The sequence below is a fragment of the Panthera onca genome, chromosome D1, assembly GCF_046562875.1.
Source record: "Panthera onca isolate mPanOnc1 chromosome D1, mPanOnc1 haplotype 2, whole genome shotgun sequence".
Classification (NCBI taxonomy): domain Eukaryota; kingdom Metazoa; phylum Chordata; class Mammalia; order Carnivora; family Felidae; genus Panthera; species Panthera onca.
Window position 1 is genome coordinate 17,020,832 of NC_138348.1, and position 18,844 is coordinate 17,039,675.

General features: G+C 35.4%; 1 protein-coding gene across 12 annotated transcripts in view; it reads left to right on the forward strand.

Annotated features, from left to right (window-relative positions):
- The window catches only part of PHF21A (PHD finger protein 21A), a 184,071-nt gene that overhangs the window by 25,277 nt on the left and 139,950 nt on the right, over positions 1-18,844 (forward strand). For 8 of the 12 annotated variants that reach the window (XM_081790278.1, XM_081790269.1, XM_081790277.1 and 5 more), the window contains 5 exons: positions 3,007-3,047; positions 4,455-4,566; positions 10,179-10,322; positions 15,682-15,714; positions 18,045-18,110. In XM_081790278.1, coding sequence (XP_081646404.1) covers positions 10,269-10,322; positions 15,682-15,714; positions 18,045-18,110 — 153 coding nt within the window. In that variant the 5' untranslated portion in view covers positions 3,007-3,047; positions 4,455-4,566; positions 10,179-10,268. The remainder of the gene's footprint in view (positions 1-3,006; positions 3,048-4,454; positions 4,567-10,178; positions 10,323-15,681; positions 15,715-18,044; positions 18,111-18,844) is intronic. The other 4 variants (XM_081790271.1, XM_081790275.1, XM_081790276.1 and 1 more) reach the window with 1 other exon arrangement.

Below are 18,844 nucleotides of genomic sequence, written 5' to 3' on the forward strand. Positions count from 1 at the left end.
CATGGGAAGTTACGTTAGCAAGATAAAATTCATCTGTAAAAGCAAAGATAATTTCATTTAGTTCCACTTGTATGTTTTGAGTGTATTTTTTAAGAAAAAAATCTATATTTGAACATTTTCAGCAGATACGGTTCAAATTTGTAACTACCTTAGCTATGAGTGTCAAGAGTATGTGAGAAACAAATTAAGTGGACTTTAAATCAGCTTAACATGAGGAAATCAAACTTGCATTTCAGACTTAAATACATTTTACATACAGATAGTGTTAAAATACACATTTACATACACATCTTTTTTGCTCACTCTTACTAAATTATAGAAATAAAATCTTTTCTTTTTCATCAGTTTCCAAAGGGTAGTTGATTAATAATCAGTCTTCAGAAGAAACACTTTGGTAGTTGTGATGCGTAGTGTTTAAGAATCACTAGTCTAAAAATAATTGACTTTTTTTTTTTTTTTTTGGTATCTGAGCCTCTTTGTAAACCTTATTAAAGCTGTGGGTCCTCTTCCCAGAATTCTTACACATACAGAACTTAACATATAGTATTGTAGGGTTGGTAGACCACTCTGAAACCCATTCATGAGGATCCCTTAGGCTTAACGGAGCTCAAATTTTAAGACCTGCCCTACATAGCTTACTAATATGATTTTTCCTTAAAAATTTATATGGAGACTTTTCCAAAGATATTTTGCCAGGGTTTACTATAGTTTGTTTCTTAGAAGTGTTACTGCTGTGCCTGGTTAAGAGGCAGTGAGGTCTAGTGGAAAGGCCAGCTCAGTCAAAGGAATCTCCAGGTCTGTAAGCTTTTCTCCAGCTTTACAACCAATTGGTGTGTGACCTTCGGGGAAGTCACTTAACCTCTTAGGCTTTGATTTCCTATGTGCTATCTGCAGTCCCTGCAAGCAGTTTTATGAGTAGTTTTATGATACATTGGTTTCATGATGTCATGGTAAAATTCTTTATCAATTTGGGATTAACTCTGAGATTGATTTTTGGAGAAAATGCCCTAGAGATAAAGTGTACATCCATTGTGTCTTTTTACTAAATATGACTGTTTAGAAGAGTTGATGTGACTCTACTTTCTCAAATGCCACATAAGTAAAAGTAAAAATCCTAATTCTATCCTGATCACTTTGAGTTTCAGCATATTTTATATGTTCTGGTTATAAACCATTGTTATATGTGTTGGAATTGTCATTTCCAATTCTGTGGCTTGTTTTTTCATTCTCTTAATGGTGTTTTTTTTTTGATGAACAGAAGTTCTTAATTTAGTACAATATATCAATCTTTTCCCTTTCATTATGCTTTTAAATGGTAACATCTCTACTGTTTTTATCCAAAGTCATTCACTTAACAAATAATGCTGTGGGAGATTGATGCATAAGAAATTATCACCAGCATGAAAGAGCTAACAAGAAATGTTTAATAGGGAAAATAAGTGAAGAGTTAAGGGTCCACTCAATTCGCTCATTTAACAGATATTAATTGAGAATTTACTACATGCCTGGTACTGTTCTGAGTAGTACAGAATCCTGTAGGTACCATCTGTAATGTTAATAAATCCCTTTTTTTAAGTGGAGATATTATTGACTCATATAACATTATGTCAGTTTTAGTTGTACAGCATAATGATTTGGTATGTGTACGTATTATGAAATGATTACCACAGTAAATTTAGTTAACATCTAAACTTTTAGTTAACATTTAGTTACCACACAGTTACAATTTTTCTTTTCCTTGTGAAAATCTGCTTTTTAATAACCACATCATTCTACAGACCTTTGCATGATTTTTTTTTTCATTGAAGTCATTCTAATCTTGGTGATTAAAATAGCCATTTATGTGGACTTGAGAACTTTCAGAAATACTGCTGCTAAAGAAAAGGCAGGATAAAACAGCAAATTGAATTTCTTTTGGAAATGTTAACTGCATGAATTGGGGCCCTTTTAAATTATCTCACTGTATGTTTGGTGTGACTATACATGATTGAATAAAAATTTATAATCTGGGTAACAAGATTTTTTGAAATATCCCTTGAAATGAGAACACTATTGGAGTAACATCAGTCAACAAACATACTGTGTTTAAAGCATAAGGAAGTTTCAGAGCATGTCATGTGGAATTTATATAACTTAATACTAAAATATTAGGAGAAAAGTTTTAATTTTTGTTTCCTAATTTTCTTTTTAACAAAAAAGAAGTTTGGGGTGGGGGTGAGTTAAAAATAAACAATATAGCCTGACTTGACTTTTCTAACTTTGAAGTCAGCTTAATGGAGTTTAGTTAATCTTAAAAAAAAAAAAAACAAAAAAACACAGTTGATAAAAGCGTCATTGAGCATTAGATTGAGATCCCAAAACCTTAATTTTCTTTCTGGCTCTATCACTGATTAAACGTGGCATAGAGAAAGGCACGTTTGTGTTGTGTGGTTTACAGTCTGAAGTGGTGAGACTTGAAGGATGTGAATGAAAAGTGTAATTGAAATTACGATATGGGTAAAATGCTGTCAGTTTTAAAGGCTTATATAAGACAAGTCCATTTTGAGATTAATTGAAAAAAAGCCTTTTAAATAGACCAAACTAAGGGCCAGTGATGTTAGCTTCGTTTGCTGGTATAAAGCCATGCACAGTGAAGGCCATTTGTTGGAGATGAGCCTGTATTTGTGTGTTATTTAGATGAGGGACCTTTTATTTCTGTGTGTCTCTTAGGAAAGGGAAACCGTCAACTACTTTTCCTTGTCTTGAAAAAACTGTGGAAAAATGAAAAATGGAAAATTAGAGATTTAACTGCCTTTGAATTTTTTCCTTGCTGTGAAAACTATGTCTCTTCCGTTTTGGGGGATTGGCGGGGGTGGGGTGGGATTGGTTAAAGCTTTGGGGATTTTTGTGTGTTTTGTTTTTTTCTTCTTAAAATCTGATAGAAATCTTTTAAGTCTTCAGCTTTTGATGACATGTCCTAAATCTGTGTTTATAGTCTAATTCCATTTTCCCCTTCTTCTGCTGTAGGGAGCAAGAGAGCTGAAGGACAGCCAGTTTCCCCAAAATTGGTAAGTACTTTCTTGAGGCAGGCCTAGTGTGCCTGATGCTAGTTGGGTAATAATTCAAATGTTCAGTGATTTTTTTTTTTTTTTTTTTTTTTTGCAAAAAAGCTTTCTCCCAGAAATGAGGCTTTACTGTTTGCACTGAGTGAAAGTGAATTTTTGTCTAATTTCACATAGCTATATCGCAAATGCATTTGTGTTTCTAATAATACTGCTAGGCTTGCATGTTCCTACATTCGATAACCTGTTAAAATGTAAAGGTCCCCTTTGCCAAAAATGTCCTTAATGCAGTGGTTAGAGCTGAAAATTCTGAAGTCAGGAATTTCAAAAGTTGAGGTTCCTATTGTGTTTTGTATTACTTAATATGCTGTTAAATTTGATGGCCTTCGTATATATGTGAAATGGCTAGGTTAATGTAACTATGGGAACCTTGACTTTGAAATTTGGGACTCCTAAGCATTTATATCCTTAAATTTAATGTTGGATTGGCTTCATGTCTGACAGTACATTTTCAGTGTGTGTTGTTTGTATAATTCCAAATGAGGAAAGAATAAAAAGAGAGAGAGAGTGAAACGTAGCAGTGTGAGGGCATAGAGGCAAACACATTTTTTCCTTAATATCTGCTTTAATATCTATTCTAACAGCTTATAAGTTGTCACACTTCAGTCATTTTTTTGAATGTCTCATTCAGGATTGCACATTGCGCAGGGCAGTCTAGTGACTAAGAATCAAACAAATATCAACCTTATTTGGAGAGCATGTATTATGATAAAAAAAAAATAAACAAGAGAGCTGGAATAGGATAGTTCCCTGATGCAAGGCTACTTCTTTTTGTTTTTGTTTTTGTTTTTTAAATTCTCTCTCTCAATTCATAATTAACTTAGTGGCTGGAGTAGATATTCGGTTAAGGCTTCGTTTTGATAATTTACTGTCCTTGAGGTGTTTCTCTTATCTTTTAGGGATTGGGCTTTGAACATGAAAGGGAGGCATTTGAACCAGTTAACCTTACATCTGACTACCTTTTTATTCTACTTGCCTTTCCCTCATGGAACATTTTTAAATAAATAATCACGAACCTATAGCCCTTTTCTTTGAGATGTGATAGAATCACAGAATCTTAGAGAAGGGACCTTAAGGGCTTTCTCTTCCAGCCTTTTACCAGTGTGGCAATTTCTTCTCCTGTGTCCCTGTCAGATTGTTATTCGGGTACATATTGAATACTACATTTTAAAAAATACTACATTAAAAAAAAAGTGTAGCTCATTATTTTCTGTAATGTATTCTGAGCAATTCTAGTTCCACAGAAATGAGTAAATATTATTGAGGTGGGGTGGGGGTGGGAAAAATGTTCTGTGGTCAAATAATTTGGGAAATGCTGCGTTAAACAAAGTTAAACAGGTTTCTTTACTGCAGGACTTCTCAGAACCTTTAATATGCTAATGTGCATTGTGAATCTCCAAGAGGGGGATATGATATGCAGCATTCTTGAATACTTCTAATGACAGGGAGCCCACTACCTCATAAGGTAACCCATTCCTTTTTTGTACAGCTCTAATCCTTAGCTCTTCCTTAAATTGATCTGAAATCTATCCTCCCATAACTTCCACTTCTATTAAATTCTTACTGGTTATGCCGAGACCACCACATACTCTTGTGTTACCCTTTGTGTAGTAAATATGTATATGATTCTGGCCAGGACTGTTTTTAATCATTAAATAACATTCTAGTAAATGTGTCAACCAACTCTAAAATCTCGGCCTCATTGTCACTATGTTCTTAGACACTCCTCTCCAGCCTCCTTCATTCTGAATTTCTTTGAGTTTTTAAATTTACTCCCAGTGTTCTTGTTGTTGGGTATAGTTGGGATGATTTTAGTGGATGTGCTTGATTTCCGTAAAGGGTAAGAAATAGAAGAATGTGTGTGTGTTGGCTAGGCCTGGGCCTGGGAGGCTGAGGTAGAAACTACATATCAGAATGAACGTCGGTGGTAGGGAGAGATACAGACCCTGCAGTGGACCTGGGAAAGAGAGGGTGCTGTTGGGAAACCTGACTTCACCCTGTGTTGCAGTGGTAGGACCTGTGTAGGTGTTCCTTTTCTTTTTCTAAATGAGGATCTAGCCTCTCCCCCAAAAAACCAAAGCACGGAGAGGAGAGATATATATATTCAAACACATTCAGACATTGTCATAAATCTAATTGTGTGTGTATGCATGTATAACTCTCATCCCGTGGTTAGGAAACATCAGTCTCACTAGCTGAGGTGATTTTTGTCAACAGCTATTAATACCAGGATTTGAGCAGAGGAACTTTGGCAGCTTCAGAAGGTAGCCTCTGAAATCAGGATTGCCAGGCTCTTTGTGCAGTAGCCTTTACTGTTGACATGTGGAGTGTCAGCAAAGAAATGCCACCATGAAAATAAGAAACAAGTATTGCATTGTTTTCTTAATGTAATTTTTATTCATATTAATAAGTGTTAGGTTTTTTTAATTAAATTTTTTTTTTTTTTGAGAGAGAGTGAGAGCAGGGGAGGGGCAGAGAGAGAGAGGGAGACACAGAATCCGAAGCAGGCTCCAGCCTCTGAGCAGTCAGCACAGAGCCCGACACAGGGCTCGATTTCACGAACTGCCAGATCATGACCTGAGCCAAAGTTGGATGCCCAACTGACTGAGCCACCTAGGTGCCCCAGATGTTAGTTTTCAATAAATGTTTCTAAAGAGTTTATTATTTTTAGTATCTGTAATAACTTTTAGCACTATTAGTTAAAAGTTAAAGATATTGTATCTCTTAGCATTCTAGATACACAGTAAGAAATGACTATTTTGTACAAATTGAAACTTAATATTTTAGTATTAGACATATGATGAGTAAGGACACATAAATCTGTCAAGACTTTCTACTTTTTTTTTTTCTTAAAGTAATCTCTACACCCAACATGGGGCTCGAACCTAACAACCCTGAGAGTCGCATGTACTGATTGAGCCAGCCAGGCACCCCAAGACTCCACTTTTGATCTATGTATTACTCAGAATACTCTTTAGAGTAGGTTTAGTTAATTTTTTAAAAAAAGAAGTAGAGGGGCGCCTGGCTGGCTCTGTCAGTAGAGCATGCGACTCTGGATTTCAGGGTCATGAGTTTGAGCCCCATGTTGGGTGTGGAGTTTACTTTTAATCAAAAAAAAAAAAAAAGTGGAACCTTACACCAAGTAAATATTTGGTATAGAGAACATTGAGCTGTCCATTTTTAGGGAATGCAGTCTGAGGGCACAGTGATTTATAGTCTTAATGTTAAAGAAAACTTGATAGATGACTTGAGTTTTGATTGGAAAAAAGGTTTATTCCAATTCAGGAGCAGAGCATTGTTTCTTAGTAGTCAGTTCAGAGGTACAGCATCACTACATCATTAGATTGCTAATGAAAGACCTAGAGGTCACATATCTCTAAGCAGGACTATACCTGGTAAAATAGTTGGAAGTCCCTTTCTTAGAGAACTGGATAACAGGAAACCCTACATACAGTCTTCTCAGCAATATACTGTTTTGAGAAGTTTATTACAAAGTTTGTGTGTATGAACAAGAGTTAAGTATGTTAAGAATAGTGTAGAACTTTGTAGTTTACAAAGGGCTTTTCATAGAAGTTCATCCCTTTTGAAACTTCTAATGCTTTGATGAAGTAGATGATAACTGTTCCCATTTTTCTGAGAACCCTGAAGGCTGAGAGTGGTTACACAGCAAGTAAATGAAATTTGTTTGTTTGTTTATTTGTTTTTTTGGGGATAGTGAGTGTTCTTTCCAGATAGCACAGCTCCTTTTTTAGTGGGATTTGGTTACTACTTTTATTTTGTTGGTTTGTGGAGTTTTTATTTGTTCATGTTTTTGTTTTTTTTGTTACTTGAAGGTGAGAGGCCGCTAGGTGTCCCAGTAGTTTGACATGTACCGTTTTGAAGGTAACAGATGTTGGTATATTGTGCTAGGCAGTTGCCCTCTGTGATGGTAGCATTTAGAGCTTCTGGGTATCTCCATAGAGTGTGTCGATTACTGCTTTGTGAGTTTGTTTATATTTACCTTGTAGCAACTGGTTTGTTAGTTTTAACTTACTGGAATTGGTCAAAATATGATAAATCATCTTTTTACAAATTTAGTAAATAAAACCTTTTTTTATGATCCCATTAACTGCCCCCAAATAGTCTTCATATGACAGCACATAAGTTGTCTATGCCCCCAAAATATTTTTTAAAAGGATTTAACACATTCTTGCCTTGTTTTTGTAAGCTATAAATATATGTATATAATTTATTCCTAGAGGTTGAGACCAGTCTCTTAAAACTGCTATCCAGAAAGAGAACTTTTTGAAGAAGTAGGATATAAAATGAATCTTCTAATCCCTTTGTAAGTTTTTCTATAACAGGCCACTCACTTTTTTAACCCTTCAGTGTTATTTTGAAAGAAAAGAAATAATTGGCATTTAGTCATTGCCAAATAAAATTTTGTGCCTCTTTGTGTCTCTAATAAGCAGACAACAATCTGATGAAGGAATAAAAGCTGTCAGCTCCTCATTAACTTGAGTTACAGGCTTCATATCCTGCGAGGCACTTTTTGACATTTAGAGCCTTCAGGTTAAATCCTGGTTTTACTTTTTCTTTTCCTGAACACTTTGTTTCATCACTACCAAATTTTCTGAGGCTTTAGCTATCCTCAGTTAATTTTTTTTTAATTTAAAAAGAACTGCGTATTTTCTGTGGAAAAATTTTAAAACATCAATACTCTGAAAAATTGAAAGTAAATAACCTTTAGTGCTACCACCCAGAGAAAACCAGGAGCAAATTATGAAAGTGCCACCTGACCTGTCCTCTTGACAGCTCAGAGTATTCTTATTTCTACAAGTCTTTGTCAGTTTGATAGACAAAACTTACCTTCTTGAAATTTACATTTCTGTGACTATTGAAGATGGATGTTTTTCATGTTTGTTGGCCCTTCTTATTCTTCTGAGTTGCTTTTTCATATTTTTAAAGTTAATTTGTGAGCACTCCCAATATATAATTTATGTTAACCCTTTGTTATGTATAAGTTTCTATATTGTAAATTTTCCATGTTTTTAACCTGCCCTTTGTTTCCAGAGTTTTTATCTTGACTCGAAGTGTGATGTTTTATGTTACTACCAGTAAAAGTAAATATGGCCTTTCTATTGTTGAAAATATCCCATTAACTTCAAAGTGATTCTTAATTTGACAAAAATTATAAGGAATCAATTTTGGACATGTTTTCTGATAGTACCTTGCAAAAGTTAAAACTAACTCAACTAAATCAGGTACTGTTTTCAGGAATAACTCTAATACATATAAGTTACAAGTTTGAGTAGGGAGATGGTTTTTAGCATTTAAAATGAAACTGGGGGCACCTGGCTGGCTCAGTTGGTAGAGCGTGTGATTCTTGATCTTGGGGTTTTAAGATCGAACTGCACATTGGGTGTAGAGATAACTTACAAATAAAATCTTTATAAAAAAAGCAAAATTAGAGTGATAGTATAGTCTTAGCATTTGCTTTTGTATGTAAACTTACATGACAGCAAAAACAGTTATTAGTCTTGGTAACTTTATGATTCGGATATTTATTACAGCTCCTTAGATTTTCTAAGATAATTAGCTAAAAAACTGCTTTTGTAGTTTGTTCATCAAAATATGTCTCCTTTTCCAAATTATTTCCCCTAAACATAATGCTTTTTTTGGTTGATAAGTTTTTTGGTCGATAGTATCATTGTACAGTGGTCCTTTCCTAGTCTCCATATATGTAAGTTTGAAGGAATTTTACATTTTTGAAACTTACTGTTTTTTAAGTTGGAGTATTTTGAGATTACATAACATAGCACATAAATCCTAGGGGAGAGATTGCCAGTGATGTTTTAAGTCTAGTGAGATTAAGCAAATGTAATGAAAATTAATGTTCACAGGAATATATTGTACAGTTAATGATTCTACTATAACTGTTAAGTCAGGGAAAACTTAGGTTGAATACGGACTTGATTCATAGATAAATAATTTTTGGAAAGTGCACAGATTATGAATCTTATTGAATTGGTTTAAGGAGTAGTGGTTCTTCTAAGTTCCCGATTGTTCCCTTCCTCAGTTTGTAAGAATGCTGAAAAGCTGCTCTCACTACTACAGGTTTTATAGTTACAAAGAAGAAAAGAGAAAGAAGTCAAGTTTAAATTTATTCCGGCAAAAGCAAACTTTTGCTTTGGGAGGGTACCTAAAATCACGTCTAAGGCCACATTCAAGAAAAAAAACGAAAAGAGAAATTAGCCGTTGAGTTCATGTAAATTGTAACAGTGATGAGCAGAGCAGAACGGGAGGGTTCACATTCACAAATCTAGACTTTTGACATTATCCCACTTGCAGTTACACACACAGCCACAAGAGATGCGCTGACGGGTTTGAAGAAGATGGTGTTCGTTGTCAAGCTGAAGCGTCTAATCTACTGCTAGACCACCACCTCTATAGATTTATTTTTTAACATGCCTGTCTTAACTTTGTGGAAAGCACAGTTACATTGCATTGTGCCTGTGTAAAGTATTAATTTGGTAAATGTAAACCTTTAAGGGACACCAGAATTTTCCTGTTTTCAGTTTTATTTTTAAAATAGTATTGAGAACCCATCCAGATGAAAGTACCCTGGCCTTCTTTAACCTCTGAGAGACCCTGAACTTCCCAGTTCACTCTGTGTGATGAAAAATCTAGAACCCTGTTGTTATGTGTCTCTAAGACCGTGTGTCCTGGGTGGTTGTAGTCTCGCCCTCTAGGTTCCCAGCTCCTCTAGGGCAGAAGTGGTCTTGTTCAGCTCTGTATCCTCAGAATGTGTATGTACCACAGTGCTGAGCATCTAAGCATGCTTAGATGCCTTCATGACCAGAGTACACACTTTTCCCCCCATTTCTTACTTATTTGAAGTGTTCTGTAGAGGAATGTTCAAAGAATAAAATCCAGAAAGTTTTGATACTAGTTCAGTATAAAACTATTCATTTTGGGAAGCAATCTGTTTAGGAAGTGTCATGCCCTGTGTTAGAACATCAAATAATTTTCAACTAATATAACTTATTTAATATGAATATTTCCTTTGTTACCAAAAACATCTTATGATCTCTACAGCTGCAGTGAGAAGAGGAGTTTGTTATTTTAAACGGAGGCTGAAGAAACTGTAGACTTAGCAGACATAAGAGAAAGTGGAGAAGGTGGAGGATGGAGTTGCAGACTCTACAGGAGGCTCTTAAAGTGGAAATTCAGGTTCACCAGGTATGTTCCATTATTGGCTTCTCCCATGTTGTGTTATTAAGTAATGGCTAAGATTAGTAAACTGGCCCATCTCTGAATTTCAGTAGTTTTTAACCGCATTTCAGACAGTTGTCCAAGAGCCATGTCGTTGGCTTTCTATCACTGTGTAACAAACTCACTGATAATACTTTTAAGAACTTTACTTTAGGGGAACGTGAGGGGCTCAGTCAGTTAAGCATCTGACTTCGGTTCAGGTCATGATCTCGTGGTTCATGAGTTCAAGCTCTGCGTCGGGCTCTGTGCTCACAGCTTGCAGCCTGGGGCCTGCTTTGGATTCTGTGTCTTCCTTTCGCTTTGCCCCTCCACCTCTGTCTCTGTCTCTGTCTCTCTCTCTCTCAAAAATAAATAAACATTTGCAAAAAAATTAAAAAGAAAAAAGAACGTTAATAAAATATTCCTGACTTCCTTTCTAGAGAAAACAACGGCATGTTTTTTTCATATGCCAAAGGTGTTAAAAAAATAAAAAAAGCTATTTTTATCCTGTGTTTGGTTCATCTGAAGACTTTGTTCATGTGCCTTGACTTGTATGTTTTAAGTAATGAGACATGTTTGACTGTCATTTATACCAAAGTTTTTATGCATAACTCAGCTTTATGCCTTGATTCCAATCTCTAGTAAACAAAACATCCCATGTTTAAATTTCAAATTTCACAATTCTTACAATTTACCTCAGGTATACATAGGCTAAACAAATCTTAAAAGTATATAAGTAAAATTACATTAATAATTACTTTTATATAATATCAATAAAAATATTAAATATGTATATTTTATATGTATATACATCTTATTTAATATAACTGTAACCCAGACATAAAGCTATCCTTAAATAACAGCATCATTAATATTTATTTTTGTAAGCAGAATATCACTGTCTATATCCCTTTTCTAGACATTAGCTGAATGTGGTCCTAGGTTCAAGATAAATGCATACACACACACACACACAATTAAAAGTGGTAAATGATGATGAATTGACTACTTTTGAATGTTTGGGGCGTGGGAGTAGAAAGGAGAAGGGGACTAATTTTCTAAAGGTGTTTTTCCTAGGTGTAGTTTCTCTTGTTTTACCTGAATAGTTTAAGGTTAACTTCTGAAATTGTTGGTAACACACCTTGGGGGTTTGATAACTACTAAATTTGCACATTGCTTAGATTAAGGTGGATGAGAATTTACAGGAAAGCTTCAAAGGCATACACACACACACACACACACACGCACACACACAAAGTCTCTGTGTATTCAGAATCCCTGCTGCTGCTTTGGATCTGTTAAACTCTTGCTCAGCAGTAGTCTTACGGTTTGCTATGTACAGGTGGGCTTTTCTGTGTGCAGAGTGTTTTGTTTTATGGTAATTGTAAGAAATTTAGTATATAATAAGTTATGCACATTTTATTTCATTTGGCCTTGCTTCTGTTAGTAATTGGGAATAAAAATCTGTTTATAAAAATAAGTTTGTCTTTGGGGCGCCTGGGTGGCGCAGTCGGTTAAGCGTCCGACTTCAGCCAGGTCACGATCTCGCGGTCTGTGAGTTCGAGCCCCGCGTCAGGCTCTGGGCTGATGGCTCGGAGCCTGGAGCCTGTTTCTGATTCTGTGTCTCCCTCTCTCTCTGCCCCTCCCCCGTTCATGCTCTGTCTCTCTCTGTCCCAAAAATAAATAAAAGACGTTGAAAAAAAAAATTAAAAAAAAAAAATAAGTTTGTCTTTTTCCCAGGTTGTAAGTATTTTAACCAAGAGGTGTGTGGAATACTTAATTTGGCTGAATGGAAAATGACAACAGTTAAATTCACAATTTGTTCAAAGCTTACATCATCACAGAGGAAATTGCTGGAGAACAATAATCAATCTGAAATTTGTATGGATCAAAGATATTTAATAAAGTTGTACATGATTTTAGGAGATAGTCCTCCTCTCAAGAAACAAATTGAACTAAATTACTAAAAATGAGAATTCTTAAATATTATTGGGGCACCTGGGGGGTGCCTCAGTGGCTCAGTTGGTTAAGCATCCTACTTTGGCTCAGGTCATGATCTCACGGTTCATGGGTTCAAGCCACATGTCAGGCTGTGTGCTGACAACTTGGAACCTGGAGCCTGTTTCGGATTCTGTGTCTTCCTCTCTCCCTGCCCCTCCCCTGCTTGTGCTCTGTCTCTCTCTCTCTCAAAAAAAATAAACATTAATTAAAAAATTACATATTATTTTGTTTTATATTTTCCATTCAAGCATAGCATTTTATGAAAATTACAATTATGAAAAAATTTAATGTTTTTTCTTTTAAAATCTAATTTAATTTGTTGGCTCAAAAGGGATATATATAATATTCTTCTGAGAGTTATCCCAGTGTCCTAATATTTACATCGCCTGTTTCCCCTTATATTTAACTATTTTTTAGCATAAATCGGAGCTTTTATAGTCATCCTTAATTATTACATATTTTGTTTGTACAATAATAATCATTTATATGTTGATGGATAATATTTTTAACTTATATACTTACAAAACATATTTTCACTGTAATTACATTTGGAATATTATTTTGGGAAAAAATTAAGTATTAACAGTAAATACAAGTGACCTGTCTTGTTTGTAAATCTGATGTTGTTATTCTGATTAGGCATGTGTTAAGCTCCATGATCACTGATCATGACGAGTTCGGGAATGCCAGAAATGACATCAAAGTAGGCACTGGCTATTAGGCTGAGGCCAGAGCCAGGTCATATATTTGACTAAATGCCGGAGCAAAAACCACCCCTTTTGTATTTCCAGTAAGGGATGGAATTAGGGCTGAAACGGAGTTTACTGGATAGACGCATGTTAGGAAAATATTGCTGTGGTAGACGTATATTTTTGTTCTTTATGGACAGGGAGCTGGCTAAGAAACTAGCAATGTACACATGGTTGATGGGGAGTAAATGTTTAAATCATAATGGTTTGTGATGGGCATCTCATCTCTTTTGAGAAATTGCCTTTTGATTATTCTCACACAGATTTGATAGAAGCCGTATTTGAACTTTTGGAGTATTTACTTTACATGAAACGGAGAATAGTATAAAGCAGAGGTTAGCAAACTTTTTCTGTAAAGGGCCACATGGTAAAATTTTTTATACTTTGCGAGTCATTTATGGTCTCTGTCACTACTCTGCTGCTGTACAGACAATGCAGTGTCCCAATAAACTTTATTTATAAAAACAGGTGGTAGGCAGAATTTGCCTATGGGCTGTAGTTTATGCCCACCTTTGGCATAAAGTATGTCCTCATAAAAATTGCTGCATTCTTGCAAAAGAAAGTAGCTTAACGTTGATAACACGGTGTCGGCTTAAAGTCACTAGGGATTTGGATGGTCTAGTTAAGTTGCCCAGCTTGTCCTGACCTGCCTCTGATTATCTCAAATGCAGCTTGACTACTTATAGATAGAAAAATTGGTTTATTTATTTCCTCCAAGAATGAGGGCCTAATGTGGTTATCAGTCGGTTTTTAAGTTCCAGTGTCATGGAAGAAAACCTTTTTTTGGCTTTAAAAAGGCAACTTTAGTGTAGTAGCCAACTCTCTAGTAATTAAGGTAAAAAAAAACAAAAAACAAAACCAAGGACCTTTTTCATTGAAGAGTGTGGCTACCCTTGAGGCTGCACTGGCAAAAATGTGTATGTATAAGGCATGTTTGAGTTTCACTGAACTCTTAGAATGTGTGTTATTACTGTTTTGTAGATTAAGGCCAGGATGTAGAAGAGTTACTACTGTCACATATGATATAGAATATAGTAACATATACCTTCTGTTGCCAACCTCGGCTATCCAGAATGTATCTTAGTACCTGAAGTAAGACTCTTGACCGTCTACAGTAAATATTAGAAGTCACTCACGAGAGAGTATACATTTTACTCAAGGGGCATTTCTTAAGCTATTACAACCTATTCGATCATCTTAGAATTAGTTCATTGAGCATATCACACAGCAGATCATAAGTAGCAAATTTGAGTTGGGGTTCAAGGGCTCTTGGAGGAGACATAATAATATTAGCAAGATTTGCTAGCTAACTCCTTGGCATTACAGAGTAGACTGAAAGGGGTGCCTGGCTGGCTCAGTCAGTAGAGCATACAACTCTTGATCTCAGGGTTGTGAGTCCAAGCCCCAGGTTGGGAGTGGAGCCTATTTAAAAAAAAAAAAAAAGTAGACTAAAAAACTAAAATGCAGACATGAGAACTCCTTAAATCATAGCAGTGAGGGGCCTTTATTGTAAGGACCTATTGTGTTGTTTATGGAATAGTATACTAATTGATATAATCATGCCTGTATCAATAAAAGCTGACTTTTGTTTCTATTTAAGAAGGCAGATTAAGTATATATTTTAGAAATATTTTATGACTAAAAAATGTAAAAGTACCTTGTCACGCAAAGAGAGGGACAGATTTTTTAGTTACATGAAAAATTCACTTAGGGAACAGCTTATTCCCAGATACTTTTAGGAATCAGCCTGGTATTTTTTTATCCTTCAAATTCTTCTCTCCCTGGGTATTGTTACCTTTGGGCAGTGATGCTTTTAGAGGTTGGATTAGGTCAACAGACATCCATTTTTCTTTCCTTTTCATTTATTTGGACTTCTGCTTTCCTAAGTAAAGGTCTTTCTCGTTAAGTATTCTGGTAGCACTCTCCTTTCCGGAGGAACCCAGGTAGGTACAGTTTTGTCTTGTTCCTTCACTTCCTTACTTTTAAATAAATACTGAGCATCACTGCTCCACTTAGTACACCCCCCCTCCCCCCCCCCCCCCCCCCCAGAGGATAGTGGCAAAGTCGAATCTGACACTAGGCTCCTTTTGTGGTTAAGAACCAAACCAACAGACTTGCCAAATCTGTACTTTGCTGTATACAAACAGGCCTGTTTTGTTATGGAAGCAGCTTCTTTCCAGGCCTTTTGGGACTCTAAACAATGACAACATTTTAAAGGGATGTTTGGCTTTTGGAACATCCAGCTTGCTTAAATTGCTTTTTTAAAGCCCCCATCCCCCACTACATCTCCAGTTTTGTTAAAAGCAGGAGGTTTTCACTTCAGAGTGGTAGTTTTATATATGTATAATATAATATAATATATGAATATGTTATTAATATATAGCAATATAATATGTTAATATATTAATATTATATATACGAGGAAGAGTATCTCATTAACCTTTTATATGGATCATAGACGCTTTTGGTCTATTCTGATTGCATGTTTTTCATTTTTTTGTGTGGACTTAAAACTTTAGATTTTGGGGGCCAAGTCTGATTAGCCATAGTGGGTTAATATGTAAGACTAATGGCTCTTTTTCTCTCTTTATCACCAGAAACTGGTTGCTCAAATGAAGCAGGATCCACAGGTAAAATACTACTTTTATTTTTTTAATTTTTAAATTAAAATAATTTAAAATAAAGTAGCCATAACATACTAAAATACAGACCAGCACTTAAGTTTTAAAAACTATCTCATCTCTGACAGCAATTATTTTTAGCATATTGGTTTTCATGTCATAAGGGTTGAGAAAAATCCAGTCATTCTATTATAGTGTAGGTATTATCATTTCATCTTTGTTTCACCATCACTTTATATTAATTGCTTTGAGTATTTGGGAGAAAAATTGAGAGTTAATACTCTTCATGTAGCTTAAATTCTATTTCCATAAGCACACTTATTTAGATTCAGAGTTTATGGGGCTTTCTGTAGTCTCCGAATTATTGTATATGGTCCAGAACCATTCTCATCTTGTCATAGTTTATAGTACAGAACACTTAAATACTTAACTCTATGGCTAAATAACTTCAGAATAATTTTTTAAAAATCTTAAAAAAATTTTTTATCTTTGAAAGAGCCCTTAAAGAGGGTTTTAAAAGTACCTTATGTAACAATCCAGCAGATCTTACCTTCTTTCTAAATTCTCTTAGGAGTTTTTGACTTAGGCATTTTATTCTCTGTCCCTGAAGAGAAATCTTCCTCAAATGTTATCTGGTCTTTAGGGTGCCCGAGTGGCTCAGTTGGTTAAGCACCCAACTCTTGATCTCACCTTAGGTCTTGATCTCAGCTCAGGTCTTGATCTCAGGGTCAAGAGTTCAAGCCCCATGTTGGGCTCCGTGCTGGGTGTGAAGCCTACTTTAAAATAAAAAAGTTATCTTGTCTTTGATGATTGTATTTATTGTTCAGGAAGTGTCTCCTTTGCAGCCATTGTTAGTGGGTCATAAGTTTGGAGAGTATCAGACCCTCAGGATTTGTTTACCCATAATCTGTTTACAGAACACTTAGATCCATTATATATATACATAAATATATCTATATATATATGTAGATATTTTTAACTTGTTAAACATGCCATACACACCTTATTGTAAAATTAAGAAAATAAGTTCTTGGTTGAAGAATGGTACTGAAACAGATTGATTTTTGGAAGTGGGAAATATATCCATTTCTACAAAAATTTAGCAGCCGGTGGCCTGTCGTGTTTTAACATAATCCATTGACTTTGAGAGCTAGCGTTGATAGCCCATACTTAACTCCTGTTTGACAGTCCAACTTCTTTGAGAAGCTTTTCCATCTTTATTTATTGTTTAAAGTATATAAAAATTTAAATTAGATTTAGAGAATTAAGAGGCAGTAGACCTTAGATAAATAGTCTCTTTTATATTTAATATGGTAACCTACATTGTCAGCAACTGAAATATTATTAGAAAATATTAGCATTTCTGATATAGCTGGTGGTCCTGTAACAGAGCAGTCTTAACTCAGAGCATCTGAGGTGGGCAGAAAGTTGTTGAACAATCTTATGAGTGATCTCGTTAGAGAAGCTTTATATCAAATACACTTATAAAAAAGACAACATAGAGTAAACATAAGGGGGGGGGGGGGGAGGATGTATGCCCTTACCCTGGCAGAAGACCAAGCAGGGGTGAATTGAAAGAAAGCGTACAAAACAATGAAGAAAAATTAGTCTTTTATTGGAGTGATATTTAGTCTGTTAGTAGGCTGTCCTTCTACATTAAGCATTTGAAAATTTTGATTTTGGATTTTTTCCCCCACTTGAATAGAAAGCAAGCATGTGCAGTGTGTATCTCATCTAAAATAGTATTCCTTTTTGATTCCTAGAATTTTAGAACTGAGAAAATACCCTTGTAGTTAGTGTGTTAATTTGAATGATGTAGTGTTAAGGCAGGTGCAGCACTGACAGCTTTTCAAACCTAGGCTAAAATAACAAATGTGCTCTATGAAATAAGAGAGAGGGCAAGTGGAGGAAAAACTCTTATCTTTATTGATAATACCATTAAGCATGCGGTGTATGCATACTTACAACTTCCATTTTCCTGCTTTTGTCTGATTAGCAAAGCTTTAGGTTTTTTGTCAACTGATACTTTCTATAAAGAATAACAATATTTCAATAGAAAGGAGTACTATTACTGTGCAAGATGCTAAAGTATAAAACTTCTTGTAGTTTGAAACAATTGCAAAGAAACTGCCCCTGTTCTAGTGCTAGGAGCTACATTTAGGATTTGTCCATTAGGATTTCGGTGGTAGTATGACTGCAGTTTAATGCATGGCAAAGTTGATTGGCTAAATGCTTAAGATTGCTTCTTCATTTGTAATACAGTGTGCATAAGTCTTCTTGCTACTATTCTGTTAACAAATGAAATATCTTTCTCACAGATATTTTTTCTTTCCAATCAGAATGCTGATTTAAAGAAACAGCTTCATGAACTCCAAGCCAAAATCACAGCTTTGAGTGAGAAACAGGTAGGGGAAAAAGGAGGGGGGGCATATTTTTAACATTGTGTTCTAAAGATATGTCTGCTCGAGGCTTCTAGGAGAACTGCTATTTTTCCTCATGTGTGAAAATAAGTGTGGGCAGCCAGACTCAGTTTTAATTTTGTTTGAGCTCTGTTTATCTATTTTTATTTTTGGTTGAAATCAGCGTCTAGAGTATCCCATGGGTATATGTTACTGGCAGATATCTAAAAGCAATGTGCAGGCTGCTGTTAACTGTGTTAATTAAACTCTATAGCTTACCCATAGGGGACAGAGGTAAAGAAAGTTAGTGGGAGTACGTGATAGAGAATCTTGTAGTTACTGGATGTGTCTTGTTAACCCGTTTTAAAGGCTTGAAATGACATTTAACTTACTGTGGAGAAAATGGTTGTAAATAAATTACTCTAATTGTAGGTCTCCTATTCTCGTTATCATCATACCTTTATATTCTTCTTTATTAGATAGTGACCTATTATGTAAAAAAAACTTCGGCGGAACCTTGTTAGATTTATTTATATAAAAAGCAAGAGAAGAGCATCTTGCTTTTTTTCCCCAGGACATCTGGAAAGTGTTCTTTGGGATTTCTTGTGTAATGACCTCTCCTTCACCAATTCAGGCAGCTCCTGCCACCAGGTGGAGTGTGACAATTGATAGAGCTCTAAGTAAACGTCCGTGGTATTCCGACAAAGCATTTGTGTTCTTATTCCTTCTCCACCACCCTC